The sequence below is a fragment of the Mustelus asterias genome, chromosome 16 (genome assembly GCF_964213995.1).
Source record: "Mustelus asterias chromosome 16, sMusAst1.hap1.1, whole genome shotgun sequence".
Taxonomy (NCBI): Eukaryota; Metazoa; Chordata; class Chondrichthyes; order Carcharhiniformes; family Triakidae; genus Mustelus; species Mustelus asterias.
In genome coordinates, this window is record NC_135816.1 from 62,676,621 (window position 1) to 62,699,180 (window position 22,560).

Here is a 22,560-nt window from a genome sequence, read left to right on the forward strand (position 1 = left end):
GCATGTGTGTGTGTGTGTTTATGTGTGTGTGTGCATGTGGGTGTATGTGTGTGTGTGTATATGTGTGTGCGTGTGTGTGTGTGTGTATGTATGTGTGCGTATGTGCGTGTGTGTGTGTATGTGTGTGTGCGTATGTGTGTGTGTGTGTGTGTGTGTGTGTGTGTGTGTGTGTGTGTGTGTATGGAAATGTGGACCCCACGCAAAATGATTGGACAAGCCTGAGCTAAAGTATGTTGGTATTATTTGGGAACCCCAGATTAGTATAGCAGTCTGGTTCCATGAATAATGTTAGCACCCCATTTAATAGTTAGAATGGCATTCATTAACTGGGAAACTGGAACAGCTGTTTCTTGCCGTCTCCCACACTTCCGAGTAAACGTGCAAAATAACCGGAGTTTCCCTACGGACTGAAATACCTGTAATTTTTCAAGCCATTTCTCTCTATTTTACCGACCCTCTCTGCCTGTGCATTGGTGCTTATAAACTGACCATATCCTCTCTCCTTTTCTCAGCATTGGAATCTCCTCAGGTTGCTTGTACTGTAATTCGTCCTCCCTTCACATTATTGAAATCAGGGATATCTCTAATTTCAGTCTATCATCCTTGTCCCTATCAACTAAAATTTGCTTTAATTATTTCCACTGTTGAGCTCTGTTTAGTTTTAGTATTTTTATTCTTTTGAAGATGACAGCCAATCTCGCTGGACTAAGGAAATCTTTCAGTGATACCATTTAAGCCTTTCAAACAGATTACAGAAAATGTAAATGTGGCTTTACTGTGATTGATGTTTGCCCTCTGTTTTAGTGCTGCTAAGCTTTTTCTCCTGGTGTACCTGGGAGATCAGAGACAAATCTCCAATTTATTCTGATTGTCTAGCTGAAAAGCTAATATGGGAGCAGCAGCAGTAAGCTGAACCTAGTAAATGCACTGCACTTGCTAAGGATCCAGTGGCCCCATTTTGTACATCGAAGCATGCACCATTCATGTACCATTGTCCCTCTTTGCTTAAACCACTGCAATGTCAATTCCAATCTAATGTGTGATTTGTGTTTTAGAGAGAGGAAGAGCTGAGGAAAGAAGAGGAACGTAAGAAATTGATTGAAGAAAGAGAAAAATTTGAGAAAGAGAGAATGGAACAAGAGAAGAAAGAACAAGAAAATAGAGAGCAAAGATACAGAGAACGAGAGAAACAGATAGAAGAAGAAAGGTATGCTTAATATTTAGGCAGCATGCTGTGACTGGATGGCGCAGTGATGAATGGAAATTTGCCTAGTGGGCAGAGTATTGTGGAAAGATGATGAATGGTTGCACAGATTTCCGGTTCCCAGTGTTTAAGCCCTTTCACACAGTAAAATTAGTTTCAAAATGGCATTTTCTATTTAATGTGGTGGATATCAGAGGCTCTTGTTCAGTAAGAATTGCAGAAATCAGAGTTTTTGAAAAGTACAAAGAATAACAGCATGTCATGATTACAGGCTGGTATATTTTGTTTTAACATGTGCTAGGATCCTTGTCTTTCCATTGTGAGTTTGTGACATCATCCAGTGACAAATTGCTAGAAATGTTTTTTCCTAAAGTCGAAAATAAATGCTCAGTGACTGGAAAACTTTCACTTCGAAAAGTACATTTTTTTATTGACTAGATGAAACACTACACTCCTATAATTTTGGTAGTTACTCTATGTGAATGATACCAGGCATCTATCTGGACAAATTTGTACTTCCAAACATGAAGTACCCTTTAAGCCTTTTTACATTTTGCTTAAATTTGCACATACAAGGTATGCCAGAGATAGAGTGCTCAGTGTGGGATCTCAATTGAATAATTGTTCAGGTGGTCACTCCAAACCATGGGTGATGTAAAGCAAAGCCCATACACCTCCTATGTGTGGGAGAAGATTTCAAAGGAAAGTTTTTCCAAAGATATCACAGACATCTTTAATCTCTTGTTACACCAATCTGAGGTCCCTATCTGCTTCAAAAAGACGACCATCACCCCTGTACCAAAGAAAAGCCAGACAGTGTGCCTTAACGACTATCGCCTGGTGGCTCTGACGTTTGAAAAGATAGTCATGGCATGGACCAATTCTGGCTTCCCAGACTGCCTGAATCCACTACAGTTCACCTATCGCTGCAACAGGTCCACAGCAGACGCCATCAATCCTGGAACACCTGGATAACAAAGACACCTATGTCAGACTTCTATTTATTGATTACAGCTCAGCCTTCAACACCATTATTCCTACAAAACTCATCTCCAAACTCCGTGGCCTCGGGCTCGGTTCCTCTCTCTGCGATTGGATCCTAGACTTCCTAATTCACAGACCGCAATCGGTAAGGATAGGCAACAACACCTCCTCCATGATCATCCTCAACACCGGTGCCCCACAAGGCTGTGTCCTCAGTCCCCAACTATACTCCTTGTACACCTATGACTGTGTGGCCAAATTCCTCTCCAACTCGGTTTTCAAGTTTGCTGATGATACCTTTGTAGTGGGTCGGATCTCAAACAATGATGAGATGGAGTACAGAGAAGAGATAGAGAAATAGTGCAACAACAATAATCTCTACCTCAATGTCAGCAAAATGAAGGAGATAGTTATCGACTTCAGGTAGCATAGTGGAGAACATGTCCCTGTCTACATCAATGAGGATGAAGTGGAAATGGTCGAGAGCTTCGGATTTCTAGGTGTCCAGATCACCAACAACCTGTCCTGGTCCCTCCATGCTGACACTATTGTTAAGAAAGCCCACCAAAGCCTCTACTTTCTCAGGAGCCTCAGGAAATTTGACATGTCCACTACGACTCTCACCAATTTTTATAGATGCACCATAGAAAGCATTCTTTCTGGTTGTATCACAGTTTGGTATGGCTCCTGCTCTGTCCAAGAACGCAAGAAACTACAAAAGGTCGTGAACGGATTCCTTTCTATCACGCAAACCAGCCTCCCATCCATTGACTCTGTCTACATTCCTGGTGCCTCAGAAAAGCAGCCAGCATAATTAAGGACCTTACGCACCCCAGAAACACTCTCTTCCACCTTCTTCTGTCTGGAAAAAGATACAAAAGTCTGAGGACACATAGCAACCGACTCAAGAACAGTTTCTTCCCTGCTGCCATCAGACTTTTGAATGGACCTACCTCATATTAAGTTGATCGTTCTCTACACCCTAGCTATGACTGTAACACTCCATTCTCCACTCTCTCCTTTCCTTCTCTATGTACGATATGCTTTGTCTGCATAGCACTCAAGAAACAATACTTTTCACTGTATACTAATACAGGATACATAATCAAATCAAAGATGTCCTTGCATCTTTTTAGTGCTTACCATGGAGGACATTGTTCAAGGCCTTTCTCCATGGTATTCTACTCCATTGATCCAGCAATCCATCCCCATTTCAATCTATCTATGGATCCCTCTACTACATCTTCAAGTTCTTTTCAAGAGGCAGATAAGGGCACTGGTTCCTCCAGGGAGTGCAGACAGAGCCAAGTTTCTGGCACCACAAGCAGCTTGTCTGTACAGGAGGGGGAGGAGGGGTGGGGAGAGAGGTAATAGGGGATTCTATAGTCAGAGGTACAGATAGGGGCTACTGTGGCCATCAATGTGACTCCAGGATCATATGTTGCCTCCCTGGTGCGAGGGTCCAGGGTGTCACTGAACGAATGCAGGGCATCTGTTGGGGGAGGGTGATAAGGCAGAGGTCATGGTACATGTTGGTACCAGTGACATGGATAGAAAGAGGGATGAGGCCTTACATCAAGAATTCAGGGAGTTGGGCAGTAAACTAAAAGGTAAGACTGCTCGTGTTGTAATCTCTGGATTACTCTCAGTGCCACGTGCTAGCAAACACAGAAGTAGGAGGACAGTGCAGATGAATGCATGGCTTCAGAGTTAGTGCAGGAGGGAGGATTTTAGATTCCCGGATTTTAGATTCCTGGAAAGCGGGAAGGTCTACATCTGAACCAGAGCGGGACTAACATTCTTGCGGGACATTTTGCTGTTAGGAGGAGTTTAAACTAATTTGGCAGGGGAGGGGACACAGTAGAATAAGGGCACAAGAATCATACAGTAAAACAAACAAGTCAGAGGGAGTGCAGCTGTATTAAGTTTCAAGGGTGTAAGGCCAGGCTGGATGGCCTCTACTTTAATGCCAGGAGTATTGCAAGTAAAATGGATTAGTTGAGGGTGATGATTGACACGTGGAAGTGTGATATCGTAGCCATCACAGAGACATGGGTGAAGGAAGAACACAATTGGCAACTCAACATTCCAGGATATAGAATCTTCAGACGAGACAGAGAAGGAAGTAAAAGAGGAGGAGGCATTGCATTATTAGTTAAGGAGTCAGTTACTGCAGTTAGGAGAGGTGATATCTTGGAGGGTGCATCAAATGAAGCTTTGTGGATAGAGTTTAGGAATAAGAAAGGGGCGGCCATATAGTTGGGTGTTTATTATAGACCTCCAGATAGTCAGAGGGATATTGAGGAGCAAATATGTGCTCAATTTGTGGCGCTGTGTGAAAACAATAACAATAGAGTTATTATATTAGGTGATTTCAACTTCCCCAACATTAACTGGGATATACATAGTGTTAAAGGCTTGGATGGAGTAGGTTTCTTGAAATGTATACAGGAGAACTTTTTAGATCAATATGTAGAGGGTCCAAGGGAAGGAGCTGTGCTGGACCTGTTTCTGGGGAATAAAGGTGGTGGTCTATGATTCTATTGAACTTTTCAGAAATTAACATACTGGTGAGAAACCAGCCACTCGCCATTTTGGTCTGAAACTGGCCACTCACCACACTGGCAGCGTTACTTGCTGCTCTGGAAAATTGTGGTAAAATTGCTCTGGTTGGATGACATTTCCAGTTTGCATTCAAATTAGCTTACGCAACGACAAATGCTAAATCATAAAATTGTACTGTACAGCAGGTGACCATTTGGCGTATGGGGTCTGTGCTGGCTGCTTTGAAGAGCAATCTGATTGATCCCACTCCCTGGCCCTTTCTCCACACTAGCAATGTTTTCCCCTTCAAGTATTTATCCAATTCCCTTTTGTAGACTATTACTGAATCTGTATCCATCCCCCTCTCAGGCAGTGCGTTCCAAATTTTAACCACGCATTATGTAAAATTGATGTTATAATTTCCCTATTGATACTTTTGCAAATCATCTCAGGTCCTTTGAAAACTGTTTATCTATTCATATGGAAAACTACTTTGCTTGTGACAGGTAAAATAAATAATCTAGTTCTCCTATAAATATTGTTGGAGCTGCAATCTATTTTTATATCTCTTTAGAATACAGTAGTAATATAATAAAATAGGACTGGTACATTAGCTGTATTTGGAGAATTCTGCCGTTGCATGCTAGAACAAAACCTATGCAGGGTCTGTCTTCTATTGTTTTCCTAGCTCCTTCAAGAATAATATGCTATTTGCTGATCTCTAATTCACATGTTAGTGATTAGTAGGTAATGATGGGTTTTTGCTATACTTGCCCAATTTTCCTGGAATCTGTAGTGTTAATCCACCGAATGTGGGTTGGTTTCTTTTATAGTTTTGAGGACTCTGTTTTTCGGGGCTTTCATTATTTATAATGGATTGAAAGCGGAATTGTCAGCCATGAGCACATCAACAATCTGAGCTGAGTTTCAGAATAAAACATTAGTGTGGAGGGGGTTTGTATCTGTGATGGGGGTGGGAAGAAGCTCAATTTCATGCTGTCATCTCTTTTCCTGATCTTACCACTGGCGTTGTCTTTTACTTTTACTTCTCATGTGTGTGCTTTTCTTTAATTTTAGGAAGAAATTGCAAACTCTGGAAGTTGATGAAATCGAAATTGCAGCAAAGCCAAACAACAATAAGGTCAGTGAGGCTTCTACTTCTCATTCTAGATATCCTAAGGAACTGAGTGGCTGTGTGGCATGTCATTGTGCCTCCCCTTGAAGCAGAAAAGAAATAGGGGAATTAACCAGTTAACCAAGATCTCCGAGTAAGTACAGCCCTATGCTGACTGACTGGCATTTACCCCCAGGCATAAAAAACCCAGTGCCCACCACTGCCCCATATATTTCTGCTACTGTAGAGTTTGAGCACGATTTTGCAGTGAGAATGTATGTCACTTACCAGCCTAAACTCATTCTAGAGGCCCATTAATCAGACTGGTGGCCCCTGTTATGGGGATTAGTAAATATCTTCTATACATCAGAGACATCCCAGATCTGGCCAACTTTTAACATGATGTGGAGATGCCGGCGTTGGACTGGGGTGAACACAGTAAGAGTTTTAACAACACCAGGTTAAAGTCCAACAGATTTATTTGGTAGCAAATACCATTAGCTTTCGGAGCGCTGCTCCTTCGTCAGATGGAGTGGAAATGTGCTCTCAAACAGGGCACAGAGACACAAAAATCAAGTTACAGAATACTGATTAGAATGCGAATCCCTACAACCAGCCAGATCTTATGTGGGTGGAGGGAGCATTAAGCACAGGTTAAAGAGATGTGTATTGTCTCCAGACAGGATAGCCTGCAAGTCCAGGAGGCAAGCTGTGGGGGTTACTGATAATGTGACATAAATCCAACATCCCGGTTTAGGCCGTCCTCATGTGTGCGGAACTTGGCTATCAGTTTCTGCTCAGCGACTCTGCGCTGTCGTGTGTCGTGAAGGCCGCCTTGGAGAACGCTTCCCTGAAGATCAGAGGCTGAATGCCCGTGACTGCTGAAGTGCTCCCCCACAGGAAGAGAACAGTCTTGCCTGGTGATTGTCGAGCGGTGTTCATTCATCCGTTGTTGTAGCGTCTGCATGGTTTTCCCAATGTACCATGCCTCGGGACATCCTTTCCTGCAGCGTATCAGGTAGACAACGTTGGCCGAGTTGCAAGAGTAGGTACCGTGTACCCGGTAGCCGCAAACTACCCAGCCTTCAGGAGAACAGTGACCATGACACCACACAACCCTGCCACAGCAACCTCTGCAAGACGTGCCGGATCATCGACACGGATGCCATCATCTCACGTGAGAACACCATCTACCAGGTACACAGTACCTACTCTTGCAACTCGGCCAACGTTGTCTACCTGATACGCTGCAGGAAAGATGTCCCGAGGCATGGTACATTGGGGAAGCCATGCAGACGCTACGACAACGGATGAATGAACACCGCTCGACAATCACCAGGCAAGACTGTTCTCTTCCTGTGGGGGAGCACTTCAGCAGTCACGGGCATTCAGCCTTGGATCTTCAGGTAAGCGTTCTCCAAGGCGGCCTTCACGACACACGACAGCGCAGAGTCGCTGAGCAGAAACTGATAGCCAAGTTCCGCACACATGAGGACGGCCGAAACCGGGATGTTGGATTTATGTCACATTATCAGTAACCCCCACAGCTTGCCTCCTGGACTTGCAGGCTGTCCTGCCTGGAGACAATACACATCTCTTTAACCTGTGCTTAATGCTCCCTCCACCCACATTGTCTGTATCTTTAAGATCTGGCTGGCTGTAGAGATTTGCATTCTAATCAGTATTCTGTAACTTGATTTTTGTGTCTCTGTGCCCTGTTTGAGAGCACATTTCCACTCCATCTGATGAAGGAGCAGCGCTCCGAAAGCTAATGGCATTTGCTACCAAATAAACCTGTTGGACTTTAACCTGGTGTTGTTAAAACTCTTACTGTGTACGACTTTTAACATCCAAGCCGTACAGAGTAACTACTGTTTTTTCTGTACATAATTGTTTTAATCGTTTTAAGAAATAAACTTTAGAACAATTGTGAGTTGGTCTAAAGAAAATTCAGGGACAAAGTTATACAGAGCGAGTACGCATGAAAGAAAAATGCTTTACACTTCTTTCTATAACAAATGTTCCACCTTGTTTCTTCTTTGCATTTCATTTAGTTTTCAGTATGCAAAATCTTTTCAATATGCAAAAGCATTTAGTACTGTTGTGCAGTATAAAATTCAATATTTATTTGTTCTTTTCATGGGATGTGGGTGTTGCTGTCAAGGCCAACACTTTTTGCCCATCCCTAGAACTGAGTGGCTTGCTAGGCAATTTCAGAAAGCAGTGGGAGACGATCACATTTCTGGAGTCATATGTAGGCGAGGTTAGACCAGGTAAAGGATGGCAGATTTCCTTCCCTAAAGGTTATTAATGAACAGGCCAACTGGCTTCTTTCTGTGCTGTAACCATTCAGTGATTATATGATTTGTTGTCTTGATATGCCCCTCCTCTACCATCAGGTGAGGCAGAGGTGTTATCACTAATAATTCAGAGACCCATGGTAAATTCTCTGGGAACTCAGGTTCAAATCTAAGCCCTGCAGATGGTGAAATTCAAATGCAATAAAATTTGGAATTATAGGTCAAATGATGACCTTGAAACCATTGTCGATTATTGTAAAAGCCCATCGGGTTCACTGATATCCCTTTGGGGAAGGAAATCTGCCATCCTACATGTGAACCCAGACCCAAAGTGTAGTTAACTCTGAATGGCATAGCAAGCTACTCAATTCAAGGGCAGTTAGGGATGGGCAATAAATGTTGGCCCAGCAAGTCATGTCCGCATCCAATGAATAATAAATATATATATATTTTCTGCACCCTCGCTAAAGCCTTTACATTGTGGTGCTCAGAATTTGACACAATACTCCAGATGATGGAATTTAATAAACCAATTAATAAATATTGACCATAAAGCTAGTCTCCGCAATGGTGACCATGACAACTATCATTGATGGTTATTAAAAACACATCTGGTTCATTAGTCCTGATGTCTTATGAAGGTTCATAATAACTTCCTTGCTTTTTCATAGAATCATAGAAATCATAGAAAGAGGCCATTCTGCCCATCGAGTCTGCACCAACCACAATCCCATTCCAGGCCCTATCCCCATATCCCTACACATTTACCCGCTAATCCCTCTAACCTACGCATCTCAGGACACTAAGGGGCAATTTTAGCATGGTCAATCAACCTAACCCGCACATTTTTATGCTGCTTAAACAATTACACGGTTATCCCAGTTTATATTAGGACAATTAAAATTGCCCATTATCATCATAGAATTATACAGTGCAGAAGAGGCCCTGCAGCACATCGAGTCTGCACTGAAACACGAGAAACACCTGAATTCCCACCTAATCCCATCTATGGGCACTTGGCCCATAGCCTTGAATGTTATGACATGCCATATGCTCATTTAGGCACTTTATAAAAGATGTGAGGCAACCCACCCACCTTCCCAGTGACAGTGCATTCCAGACAGTCACCACCCTATGGGTGAAAAAGTTGTTCCTCACACCAACCCCCCCCGCCCCCCCGCATTCCCCCCCCCCCCCAAGCCTCCTTCCCCTTACCTTGAACCTATGTCCCCTTGTGACTGACCCTTCAACTAAGGGGAACAGCTGCTCCTTATCTACTCCGTCCATGTTCCTCATAATCTTGTACACCTCGATCATAAGACATAGGAGCAGAATTAGGCCACTTGACCCATCGAGTCTGCTCTGCCATTCAATCATGGCTGAAACTTTTCTCATCCCCGTTCTCCTGCCTTTTCCCCATAACCCCCTTATTAATTTAGAACTTATCTATCTTGTCTTAAAGACACTCAATGACCTGGCCTCCACAGTCTTCTGCAGCAAAGAGTTCCATAGATTCACCACTCTCTGGCTGAAGAAATTCCTCCTCATCTCTGTTTTAAAGGATTGTCCCTTTAGACTGAGGTTGTGCCCTCAGGTTCTAGTTTTTCCTACTAGTGGAAACATCCTCTCCACATCCACTCTATCCAGGCCTCGCAGTATCCTGTAAGTTTCAATAAGTCGCCCCTCATCCTTCTCCGCTCCCACGAAAAGCCTGCCCAACCTCTTCATAACTTAAATGTTCCATCCCAGGAACTCTATAGTTTTTGCAACCCTCTATAATTTCCCTGCAAATTTGCCCTTCTATATCTATAGCCATGAACTTGTGGCCTATAGAATGTACCCAGAAGTGTAAAAGTGTATTTATTGTTCCTTAAGCCTAATCAAATTGATTCTGTCCTTGATCAATATTACCAAAGAACAAAGAACAATACAGCACAGGAACAGGCCCTTCGGCCCCCCAAGCCCGCGCCGCTCCCCGGTCCAGGATTGAATCCTGAATCCAGGATCCCCGCCCAATTTTCCAGCCTATCTACATACCAATATCCTATCCACCGAGCTGTCCCTCACAGCTACGATGCTTTGTTCATTACAACCTATTAATTCACCCCCACCCCCTCATTCCAGACCATGTGATCTCCAGGGAGAGGCGAAAACCCAGAGTGAAAAACCCCAGGGCCAATATGGGGAAAAAAAAAATCTGGGAAATTCCTCTCCGACCCCCTGAGGCGATCGAAACGAGTCCAGGAGATCACAATGGCCCTGATCGGAAAATGCTTCCCAACCCTAGTCATTTCCACTTCCACGAACACCATATGAATTCCCTGCCCCCGAGACAGGTTCCCAACTATCCGCAGTCTCGCTCTGTACTGGCACCAGCAAGATGATCATAGAATGAAGCCATGAAACGAGAAACAAGGAACAATTAGCCCGCGCCGCTCCCTGGTCCAAACTAGACCACTCTTTTGTATCCCTCCATTCCCACTCCGTTCATATAGCTGTCTAGATAAGTCTTAAACGTTCCCAGTGTGTCCGCCTCCACCACCTTGCCCAGCAACACATTCCAGGCCCCCACGACCCTCTGTGTGAAATATGTCCTTCTGATATCTGTGTTAAACCTCCCCCCCTTCACCTTGAACCTATGACCCCTCGTGAACGTCACCACCGACCCGGGGAAAAGCTTCCCACCGTTCACCCTATCCATGCCTTTTATAATTTTATACACCTCTATTAAGTCTCCCCTCATCCTCCGTCTTTCCAAGGAGAACAACCCCAGTTTCCCCAATCTCTCCTCATAACCAAGCCCCTCCATACCAGGCAACATCCTGGTAAACCTCCTCTGTACTCTCTCCAAAGACTCCACGTCCTTCTGGTAGTGTGGCGACCAGAACTGGACGCAGTATTCCAAATGCGGCCGAACCAACGTTCTATACATCTGCAACATCAGACCCCAACTTTTATACCACCCACCCTCCTTTCTGTCCATCCCTCTCATTCTGAATACCTCGGCCTGGATTTTCTCCAAGGTGAGATGACTTAGGAACCCAATGATGGGCAGTTCCCAATCCTGATTCCATTCCCAGTGTGTCTCATTTTCAGGAGTGCCTTCTAGGTTTGCAGGATTGTTATTGTCAAAAGCCCACATCCAGCATTCCCGACCTGGCCAGCTCATTGTAAGGTTAGGAAGGTCCCTCCCCTCTGCAATTTTCATGCAGTTGGGCCAGGTTCTTAATGAATTGTGGTTCATGGCCTCTCAAAGGAGTTGTGAACCCTAATCTGCATGAGGGCATCTTTCAAAGAGTCTTCCTTTTGTTCCCCATACCAAACACTGCCCTTTTGCCCAACCCCCATATTCCTATGCCAGCTCTATCCTTTCACCCACATCCTGTGGTGCCTTATGGCCCTTCATGTCACTATAGGGTTCATTGGTTCTAGAGAATGTATAGTGGGTCACTGGGCATGCAATTGCTACAGCTTGGAATAGGATTCATGAGGGGCTATAGTGGGTGGATGAAAAGGTAGAGCTTGGTATAGGGGGCATGAGGGACCTTGGGAGTGCATGGGGCATAGAGGGGGCATGGGATTGTTTGGAGGGTGAGGATGTGTGAAGGGTGAGGACTGAAGGGCTTTTGTGTTTTTATTTTGACCAGGGCAGTCCCACTGCACCGAGAGACCGCCTCTTCACCCGGCAGCCTCTTACTTGGTTGGCTGGCCAGACTGCAGCCCACACTCCCCAGCAATAATGAGCCCACCCTTGCGGGCACTTTCTCCCAAGCAGATTTAACCAGGAACTTGCCCAACTCCCACTACCTACCTCGAGGTTGAAAATCCAAGCCTTTATATCCAGGAATATTTTGTACTCTGACCTGCCCTTTGTTTGGTCTCCATTAGCGCTTTGACACCATATTCTGCATTATCAATTGCACTTTTTTATTCATTCATGGGACATGGTCATCGCTGGCTGGCCAGTATTTATTGCCCAAGCCTAGTTGCCCCTGAGAAGATGGTGGTGAGCTGCCTTCTAGAAAAGCTGCAGTCCACATGCTGTGAGTTGACCCACAATGCTGTTAGGGAGGGAATTCTAGGATTTTGACCCAGCGACTGTGAAGGAACGGCAATATATTTCCAATTCAGGATGGTGAGTGGCTTGGAAGGGAACTTGCAGGTGCTGGTGTTCCCATGTCTCTACTGCCCTTGTCCTTTTAGACAGAAATGGTCATGGGTTTGGAAGGTGCTGTCTAAGGATCTTTGGTTGATTGCTGCATCTTGTAGATAGTACACACTGCTGCTACTGAGCGTCGGTAGTGGAGGGAGTGGATTTTTGTGGATGTGGTGCCAATCAAGCGGCCTACTTTTCTTCTGCGATTCTGCTGAGAAAGCAGCAGTAAGCCTTTAATAAAGATCAAAGTGTGCTGCTAGGGGATAGACAGAAGCATTTTCTTCTGAAACGATTACGATCCTGGATGTTCTGGATGGTGTCAAGCTTCTCGAGTGTTGTTGGAGCTGCACCCATCCAGGTAAGTGGGGAGTATTCCATCACACTCCTGACTTGTGCCTTGTAGATAGTGGACAAGGTTTTGGAGAGTCAGGAGGTGAGTTACTCACCACAGTATTCCAACCCCCTAAACTGCTCTTGTAGCAATTGTGTTTATGTAGTAAGTCCAGTTGAGTTTCTGATCAAGGCCGGGGGGGTGGGGGGGGGGTGGAATTCAATGATGGTAACACCATTGAATGTCAAGATGTGGTGGTTAGATTGTCTCTGATTGGTCATTGCTTGGCATTTGTGTCAATTAGGGATGGGCAATAAATGCAGGCCTAGCCAACAACCCCCATATCCCAGATATGTTTTAAAAAAGAATCTCTCCCTGATGCTCGCACTTACTCTGCTCTGCCCTGGACTCCTTCAGATACATGCTGCTTATCTCCAGGGCTCACCAAACAACCAGTCACCTTACTGATATCCCATTAGGTCATTCTTTAATTTTGTAGATTTGTTCTTGCAATGCTTTCTCCCTCACCCCACATCCTCAGCTGCTCCTTTAATCTTGTTCTGCTCTCAGATCTCCTGCTGTTCTCACCTGATCTACCAGATCCTTTACATTTTGCACCTTACATCATTTGTTTAATTTAATAGATTTGAACAAAATGTTCAAATTTGTTTATTTTTTAGCATATTTTGTTATGTACTCCATTGTTGTGGTAATTAAGCCTTGCTTCATCTGTCTCTGTCCATTCAGATTCAAAATGGCAATTGATAAACTCAGTGTGAGCCTGTGCTGAATCATTAAAAAATGCGCTTAATTCTAACCATGTTCATTTTGAAATAGGAAGTGCAGAAAGAGGGAATGGAGGAGAACGAGGATGAAGAGAACAAAGGGTCCAAGATCAGCGATTCTGCTGAGAAAGCAGCAGTAAGCCTTTAATAAAAATCAAAGTGTGCTGATAGGGGACAGACAGAAGCATTTTCTTCTGAAATGATTGCAATCCTGAGCTGTAACTCCATATAGTGACAGATAACATTACTGAAAGATTTTACAGAAATTCACAGATCTGGTGGAAACTTCTGCAGTGTCATTCAGGCAGATGGGGCAAAGTTTGGCATTGGATCGAGTTTTGTCTTGTGTCCAACCTTGAATTCACCCCAGTACAAATTAGTGAAGTGAGCGCTTTTTGTGTGCACATTGTTTCTGTGGTGATATCCCTGGAAGAGACAGGATTGGATGGATGATCTTCATCATCCAAAATCCTGTCAGTTCCAATCCAGTTGCCTTTGCTGTATAACTGCATGGAGCAGGCTAAGACTATATATTAGCAGAAATGGGGCCAAACTCGTTTTTCGATGAACATTTCCCTGCTTCAGCCTTGGCAAACTCTGAATTCTGGGACCTTTAGTTCTTTGTCTCAGGTTGCATGGCTCTAGTGTGCTGTGGAAATATACCGCAGCATAATTACATCCCCTCCATTACAGTCAGCTATCCAATTGGCTGTAGTTTTCTAAGGCCTGTCTTCCTCCTGAGTGGGGCAGATGTCCTGCCTCCAACTATTTAACACTGCACGCTGTATCAAATGGCTAAGGCCAGCCATCAGGATCGTGGACAGGTTCCCCCACCCTGAGATTTTAGCCAGGGAGGTGCAGTTGGGGCCTATGGCACCCCTTTAAATCCAGCCATATGTCAGTGTTTTTTTTGTGTTTAGTGTTACTGAGCATTCTAGGTATTTGAAGCTGAATTGCAAAAGGTATAGGAAACATTTATAGTACATTTAAAGAACAAGAAGTCAAGAGCACAGGGGTGGCACAGTGGCATAGTGGCTAGCACTGCTGCCTCACAGCGCCAGGGAGCCGGGTTCAGTTTCGGCCTCGGGTCACTGTCTGTGTGGAGTTTGCATGTTCTCCCCGTGTCTGCGTGGGTTTCCTCCGGGTGCTCCGGTTCCCTCCCACAGTCCAAAGATATGCGGGTTAGGTTGATTGGCCATGCTAAATTGACCCTAGTGTCAGGGGATTCACAGGATAAATATGTGGGGTTACGGGAATAGGGCCTGGGTGGGATTGTGGTCAGTGCAGACTTGATGGGCCTCCTTCCGCACTGTACGGATTCTATGATCAATCTATGATTAAATGTAATATAATTACTGCTCTTTTCCTCCATATTAATGGTTGAGTAATGAAATTACTTCAAAGCAATACATTCCAATTTGGATCATTGAGAATGGGAAGAAACAAGCATTCTGCTGTTTATGTCACAAGGAATTTCAGCCCACCCCTTCGCCATATGTACAAGGATTATGGCACCATTACCTCAAAACATGCTGCAGAACATTTGGTTCAGCTGGTCAGATTTGACATTTAGAGAACCTGACAGAGAAGTCTTCGGAAGGGATGCTGTTCAGTGAAATTATGAACAAAATTAGGAAAGGTGCTTAACTAAAGCAAAAATTAAATCTAACTTTGCGACCATGTTTATAACATGCTGAAACAGTTGTAAAGATATCAAACCTCTTCAGTTTGACATGGCCTGTTTTTCTCACATATCCTTCTATCAACAGGAAGCTGCGGCTCTTATTGCACTGCGGGATGGAAATCCTCGGGAATTCTTTAAGCAGCGGGAACGAGCCATGACAACAAGTTTTGAGACTGCACATTTTTCAGGCCAAAGACCAGGTAGGAAAGTCCATGTTAATTCCCATTTCAACACCTCCAACCCCTTATTTCCCCTTAGGCCTCTCATTCTCCATGAAAATTCCTTCCATCAAAATGGCAGAGTTAATGGTCCTGCTCTCTTTTGTCATCAAATCCATGTCAGAGGGTAAAATGTTACAGCCTGTTTAGAGGCTTGATGGAATGATCATGATCAGGTCATGAACTGCAGGATGTGAGCCAAGCAGCCTAATGTAAAGCTAAATGCTGCTAGTAAACCATTAATCCTCATGTAACTAAGGTTTTTCATATGGTACCTGAACCAGATGATACATATTCTGTGGGAGCCAGGGAGCAACATCCGATCAGTTCAATCAGTTAAATTGATGGGGGAGTATATGAAATTATCAATGCATGGAATGGAATTAATGATCAATCATGTTGAATGAATTGGGCTGGAATTATGTAAAGTAATATGAATCTTGCTGGACAGAATAGTAGGTGATGGAATGGGTGACAACAGATGGAAATGTATGGGACAAAGCCTGTCATATCAGATGAGGAAGGACAGAAGAGTTGGGTAGAATAGCATTTAGTTGTCTCAAATAAAGTAAACAGGAATGGAGTAAAGTTGTATTCAGTTATGCCAGGTGACATGGTTGAAGTGAATTGAGCCGTGCCTAGTTATGTTGGATAACAACTGGTTGAACTTGAGTCATTAATAGACAAGTCAAATGATATTTGGGAAGTCCTACTAATATTTGAAGAGCACAAAATGTCTTCATTTTGAGTGTTCCTCGGGCCATTCTCCACAAAATGTAATTGTAAATTAGGATATTTCTTCAGTACAATTGACCAGTTAATTTAAAAGTGAATTTACCAATGAACAGGGCTCCACTGTATAAATAGCTTCTTGCTGTAGAGATATGGACTGGAGCAGAAACAGAACTCATTCAGCACTTGCTGAAGATCCTATCTATTCTACTCATTACTCTACATATTTAGATACTTGGGGTTTCATCTCTTCATTAAACAAAGTCACATTTCTGTATTATTACCTAGAGTAATGGAAACATTTGGAGAGAAGAAGATGCTTGGACCATGAAAATAAATGGGTACAAAATGCTTAATGATGTCATTAAATCTAACCAAGCTCAAATCTGCCCTTTGTACTTCACTGGGGGCAGTGGGTGGGGGAATGTGGGGAAGGATCACATGTACAGTTTTGTTTAATGATCGTATCTCTCCAACTAAACAAAAATGGGTTGATGTTATAACAATCCTAAGGCTTGTTAGTTAAAGCAAATGCTGCTGAGTTGAAGCCATTCAAGATGCTCATTTGGTTGACCCTGTCAAACCTTTTTAAGCAGTGCAGATGAAAGTACACCTTGGAGGATAGTTAATCAGCAAATATTCCTGCTCCCTATAACCTCCCTATCACTAGCATCAGCTCTGTAAAATCCCCAGTGCTGCTATTGGCAATGTCAGATTTTTAATGTGCAACCCAGCAGCAACCTTCCCAATGTTGCTCTTACCAGTGTAGTATTTGCAAAATTTAGTCTGATACTTGTCTTCCCAAAGCTGCTCTCAGAGGTGTAAGACTCTCTTTCTGTTAACGACCTGCATACTGCCTTCAACAATGTACTACTCTCCATATCTGACCTGTTCTATCAATTTTGGTTGGTGTGGCCACCGCACAGTCCTTGTGGAGATAAAGTCTGGTCTTGATGTTGAGGATACCCTCCATCATATTATGCAACAGAAGGACCATACTAAGTAAGATAGATTCTAACCATATCCAGCAGCACAAAACTGGGCATCTGCGAGGTGCTGTGGGCCACCAGAGGCAGCAGAATTGTATTCTCCCACAGTCTAAAACCTTGAGGTCAGGCACATCTCTCACTCTACCATCACCTTCAAACCAAGGGATCAACCCTGGTTAAATGAAGAGAGTGGGAAAGCATGCCAGGAGCAACATCAGGCATAAAAAATCAGCATCTAAAATTATGTTTCCAACCTGATGAAGTTATGACACAGGACTGCATGCATGCCAAATAGTTAAAGAAGAATAATCCAACAGCCAGATTAAATGAGAGTTCTGCAGTCCTACTGCATTCTGTTGTGAACAGTTAATCATCTAACCAGAAGAGGAGGCTCCACAAACGCTTCCATCCTCAATTATGGCTGAGCCGAGCAAAAACAGCAGACACAACTGAAGCATTTGCCACAATCTTCAGTGGAAAGTGCCCAGAGGATAATCTGTCTCTTCCTCCTCCTGAAGCCAGAAGCCAGTCTTCAACCAATTCAATTCGCTCCACATGATATCAAGACATGGTGAGCATGCTGGACACTGTAAAGGCTGTGGGCCTTGACAATATCCTGGCTCTAGTATCGAAGACTTGTCCAAAACTAGTTTATTTTCTAGCCAAACTGATCCAGTACAGCTACAACGCTGGTAATCACCCGACAAATTGCCCAGGTATGTTCAATCCACAAAAAAGCAGGAAAAACCTGATCTGGTCAATTACCGCTCCATCAGTCTGCTCTGAATCATCAGCAAAGTGATGGAAAGTGTTGCTGACAAAATTACCAATTTCAGCTCTTACTCAGTAATAACCTGCTCACTAATGCCAGTTTGGGTTCCAACAGGACCACTCAGCTCTGAATCTCAATGCAATTTGGTGTAAACATGAACAAAAGATCCCAATTCCAGGGGTGGGGTGAAAGTGACTGCCCTTAACATCAGGATAGCATTTAACCAAGTGTGGCATCAAAAAGCCTGTATGAAACTGAAGTCAATGGGACTCAGGGGGACATCTCGCTGCTAGCTGGGGTCATACGTCACAAAAAGGAAGATGGCTGTGGATTTTGGAGGCCAATCACTGCAGAAGCTAAAGATGTTCATCAATGATCTTCCCTCCATCAAGGTCAAAAGTGGACGTTTTGATTTCAAAGAGTTTACTTCCATTTGCGAGCCCACAGATACTGAAACTGTCTGTGCCTGGATGTAGCAGGACCTGGACAATATTTAGGCTTGGGATGATAAGTGGTAAGAAACATCTGCACCACACAAGTGCTGGCAATAACCATCTCTAACAAGAGAAAGTTGAACCACCTCCTCTTGACATTCAATGCCGTTACCATCACTGAATCCCCCTACCATCAACATCTTGGGGATCACCATTGTACAGATCGACCAAATGTACCTTGTGACGACAGAGGCTGAGAATTCTGCAAAGAGTAATTCAGCTCCTTACTCCCCCAAGCCTGTCTATCATCTACAAGACACAAGTTAGGAGTGTGTGGAATACCCTCCCCTGCCTAGTTGAATAGAGACCTGCAATAGTCAAAAACCTCAACAATATCCAGAGCAAAATAGCCTGCTTGATTGGCATCCCAAACACCGCCCTAAACATTAATTTACTTACATCATTGGCATGCAGTGTCTACAGTGTGTGCCATCTACAAGCTACTCACCAGTTACCTTTACAGCACCTCCCAGATCCACAACCATGACCAATGAAAAGGAGGACAATAGGCGCATGGGAATGCCAAGTCACAAATCATCCTGACTTGGAAATATGTTGTCGGTCGTTCATTATTGTTGGACTAAAATTCTGGAATTCCATAGAGCTACTGAATCCTTACAGTGCAGAAATAGGCTATTCGGCCCATCAAGTCTGCACTGATTGTCCGATGGAGCATCCACCCAGGCCCTTGGCCCCATCCTATTCCACGAACCCTATGTAATCTCCCTAAGCTACACATCTTTGGTCATTAAGGGACAACTTAGTGTGCCCAATCCACCTAACCTGCTCATCTTTGGACTTGCACCCTGCCTACCATCACTGTGGGTGGGCCTACATGGACTGTAGCAGTTCAAGAAGATAGTTCACCACCAGCTTGTTGAGGGCAGTTAGAGATGGGCAATAAATGCTGGCCTTGTCGGTCATGCCCGTATCCCATGAATTAATTAAAAAATTAGAATGAGTTATGTGTGTTATCTATAGGTGGCAGGTAAATGCACATGGGCCACAATGATCTTGGACTATATTTATAACCGAGGGGGCGATCTTAACAACTTGTCACTCCAGTTGATCAGCGGGGAAAGCTGGTAAGTTTGCGCGAGAGGCGAAAAACCGAATTCGCGCCTTTTCTTGCCTCTCATGATCTTAGCGGCCCGAGATTTCCAGCCTGATCAGCTTCATGCCCTTCCCAGATGCAAGGCTGATTTCAATGTTTAAATTAATATTTAAATGTTCATAATGATCCCAGGATGCTATTGCCTAGGCTTACTTGCTTTAACGGCCTCGCCGGTGGAGATCCTCTCCGGCAAGGATCACGTATGGTCCCCATCAACAGGGACCTGTCATGCTGGCCTCACTGGTAGGACTGGAGGCCATTGAGGCCCCCTGGTAGTCAGGGAAGGGGGGGAGGCAGTGCCCCTTAGACAGTGCCAGTCTGGGAGCCTGGCAGTGCTAGCTTAGCACCCTGGCATTGTCCCCTGGGCATGCTAGCACTGCCAGTCTAGCACTGCCCACTGAGCACTGGGCAATGCCAAAGGGGGGGGCCATGATGGGGGCAGGGCTTAAGAGGAGGGGTAGGGCCATGATGGGGGTGATACCTAAGGGGAGGGGAGGGGTGACCCATGATGAGGGCAGGTCCTAAGATGTTCAGGGAGAGGTGGGGGATGTTCAGGTGGCAGGGGTGGGGGGGGATCATTGGCCAGGATGACAATCAACCAGGCGGGGGGTGGAGCGATAGGCTGGGGATGGGCATGTCGGGGCGATATCCAGTGGGGGTGGAGAGTGCAATCAACTGGGGAGGCCAGCAATTGGGGGGTGGTGGGGTGACAGATCTTTCTTTATTCTGTTACACAGAACACGTCAGATCTATGCATGTGCGATAGCACCCTTTAGTGTGAGCAACCGGCTTTCTAGCGAAAATAGACTCTGTCCACTCCCTCTACTGGCGCGAATCACACTTTGCTTCTTTTTTGCACTAAGTGCCATAATATCGTGTCTGAAAACCCACTGAAAAAATGGGTGCTATTCACTCTCGTTTTCATGCTCATTCGGCACTTAGAATTTTTTGGTAAGATGCACCCCCCCGGCAAATCTCAGACATCAGGTGTTTGCACTTGGAATACTTGTTCAATTCCTTCAGCAGGAGCCGATCACGTGGACTTGAGTGCAGTAGAAAAAAATAAAATACATCAGTCAGCTCACTTGTCATTTAAGTTTATGTTCTGGTTATACATGGCCCATGTTTTACCAATGACAAGCTGTTATTCATGTCTAATGAATTAGAAATCTGTCCATTTGCTCTGTGTTGGCCTCAATCATATTTCTTGTGAGTTGATTCCGACTCAACTCCATTTGTCAGTTAATGGTCTGCTACAGCTAAAACTCACTCTTTGCTATCAATCTGCAGCAATCAGATCTGCATACATTGAGATAGTGGCAGACTTCATTCACTAAGCTGTTTGTTTACTTCAGGCTGCATTCATTGCTCTAGGTAACAGCATGTCCCATAAAGTCCGCATTGAACACTGTGAGCAATATTGATCCGATAGGCTAAAATTGTGACTAACAGAGAGAAACAGAGAATCTTGTTTTTTTCATTGGTATGTTTGTGTTTTTTGGCCTATCCCTAGGTAGTGTTTTTTTTTGAGAACTTGCTATGCTATGGATCTCTGAGCCATCTGCTGCTGTAATTAAACTTTGCAGGAAGAATCAAAGGGATGGAGATGAAACCCAGAGTCTTCCCTGAATCTTAATGAGAATGGTTTTTCTTTTATCTACATTTTTTGACTAACATCTTTCGGAAATCCCTATTCCCTTCTCAACAAATACCACACCTCTCCCAAAGTTGTTCAAGTGCTATCTTGAAAATAAAACAGCTCATTGTTTTGCACTATGAACAGATGCTCACAATTTGTCAGAAGGGACTTGATGATTTCTAGTACAGTGGAGCCGTGTTATTATCATACCCAACTTGCAATGTTTGATGGTTCAGGAATTGGATAAGCTTAGAAAACAGATCAAAGGTTAACATAAGGCAAATAATGAAAACACAAGAAAGTCAAAGACAATAGAAAGAGATGGTAGCATAGGCACAAGAGATGTAGTTGGGCAGGGGTTGTGGAGAGTAATGGGTCGTGAAATGAGAAGTAATTGATATTGGGAAATGGGATACATAGTGAATAGAAAGGAAATATGGTTAAAAAGTAAACATAATAGAAAACAAACATGAGTGAAAAGATGATGGAGCGAATTTTCCCGTTCCGCCTGCCCTGGGAATCGGAGCAGGCGAGAGGCAGAGCATAAAAAGGTCTGTTGACCTCGGGTGGGAAAATCCCACCCAATGAGCGGAAGGGTGTGAGAAAGAGGAAACAGTAAAATGTTGCAAGGCAGAGGGGGGAGATGACAGGGAAGGATTGTAAAGGGAGGAAAGGGTTATTAAAAAAGATTTTTGATTCATTGGTTTGGGTGTATTTTGATGCAAGTAATAATGAAATAACTCTTCTCAGTTAGATAGGAGCAGTTGAGAAATTAATATTTATCTGAAGTTGATGTGATTCTGGTTGATTAAGTTGCATTGACCAATCTATGACATTAGATAGTGTTTGAGCAGACACCAATGGAAATACATGGAAATTGGCTGGTAATCAAAATATTTTTATTAGCTATTTAGGATGGTATGACAATAAGCAGGTTACACTGTATTGGTTGCATTACCCACCTCATCAATCCCTTTTGCTACCCCCTTAAACCTCTTAGCTATTTGGCATTGTGTGTTACTGACTGGTGTGACACATTCTCCCCACAGGTCGAGTGAACAGTCCTTTCCTTAAGAATCAGCACAGTCTGCCCGAGCGATCATGGTCCCCTCCGAGATCCCCTTGCCCTCGAATCGCCGCTAACCATATCCCTTTCCAGTCTTTCCCCTCATGTATGTATACTTTCTAATAAAATATAGAGTATCATGTTTCTTGGAATAGAAGCATGCACTTTATAAAATATGGGGACACTTGAAAGATTCCAGACACTGCTAGAACCCATCAAACGTATTGTATAAAGCGAATGTATCTGGAGTCTCTAATCTTAATGAATGTATTCTCTTAGCTCGTGTTTCTGAAACTTCTTTCAGTTGTCCAATGACAGAAGGGATGAATGTTTTCTGCTTTCTTGTGGTCTGGGTGGTGGAATAGGATAGAACAAAAGTGTCAAATTTTGCCAATTCTGACCTGTCTCTCAATTTCATCCAGCTCAATAAGCAG

The 22,560-nt window shown here is 43.9% G+C and overlaps 1 protein-coding gene across 2 annotated transcripts in view; it reads left to right on the top strand.

Moving 5' to 3' along the window:
- dbn1 (drebrin 1) overlaps nt 1-22,560 on the top strand; it is a 197,441-nt gene that overhangs the window by 156,630 nt on the left and 18,251 nt on the right. Inside the window, exons 7-10 of one of the 2 annotated variants that reach the window (XM_078231629.1) lie at nt 1,056-1,207; nt 5,810-5,873; nt 13,471-13,554; nt 15,188-15,302. In XM_078231629.1, the coding sequence (XP_078087755.1) occupies nt 1,056-1,207; nt 5,810-5,873; nt 13,471-13,554; nt 15,188-15,302 (415 nt within the window). The remainder of the gene's footprint in view (nt 1-1,055; nt 1,208-5,809; nt 5,874-13,470; nt 13,555-15,187; nt 15,303-22,560) is intronic. The other variant, XM_078231630.1, reaches the window with a different exon arrangement.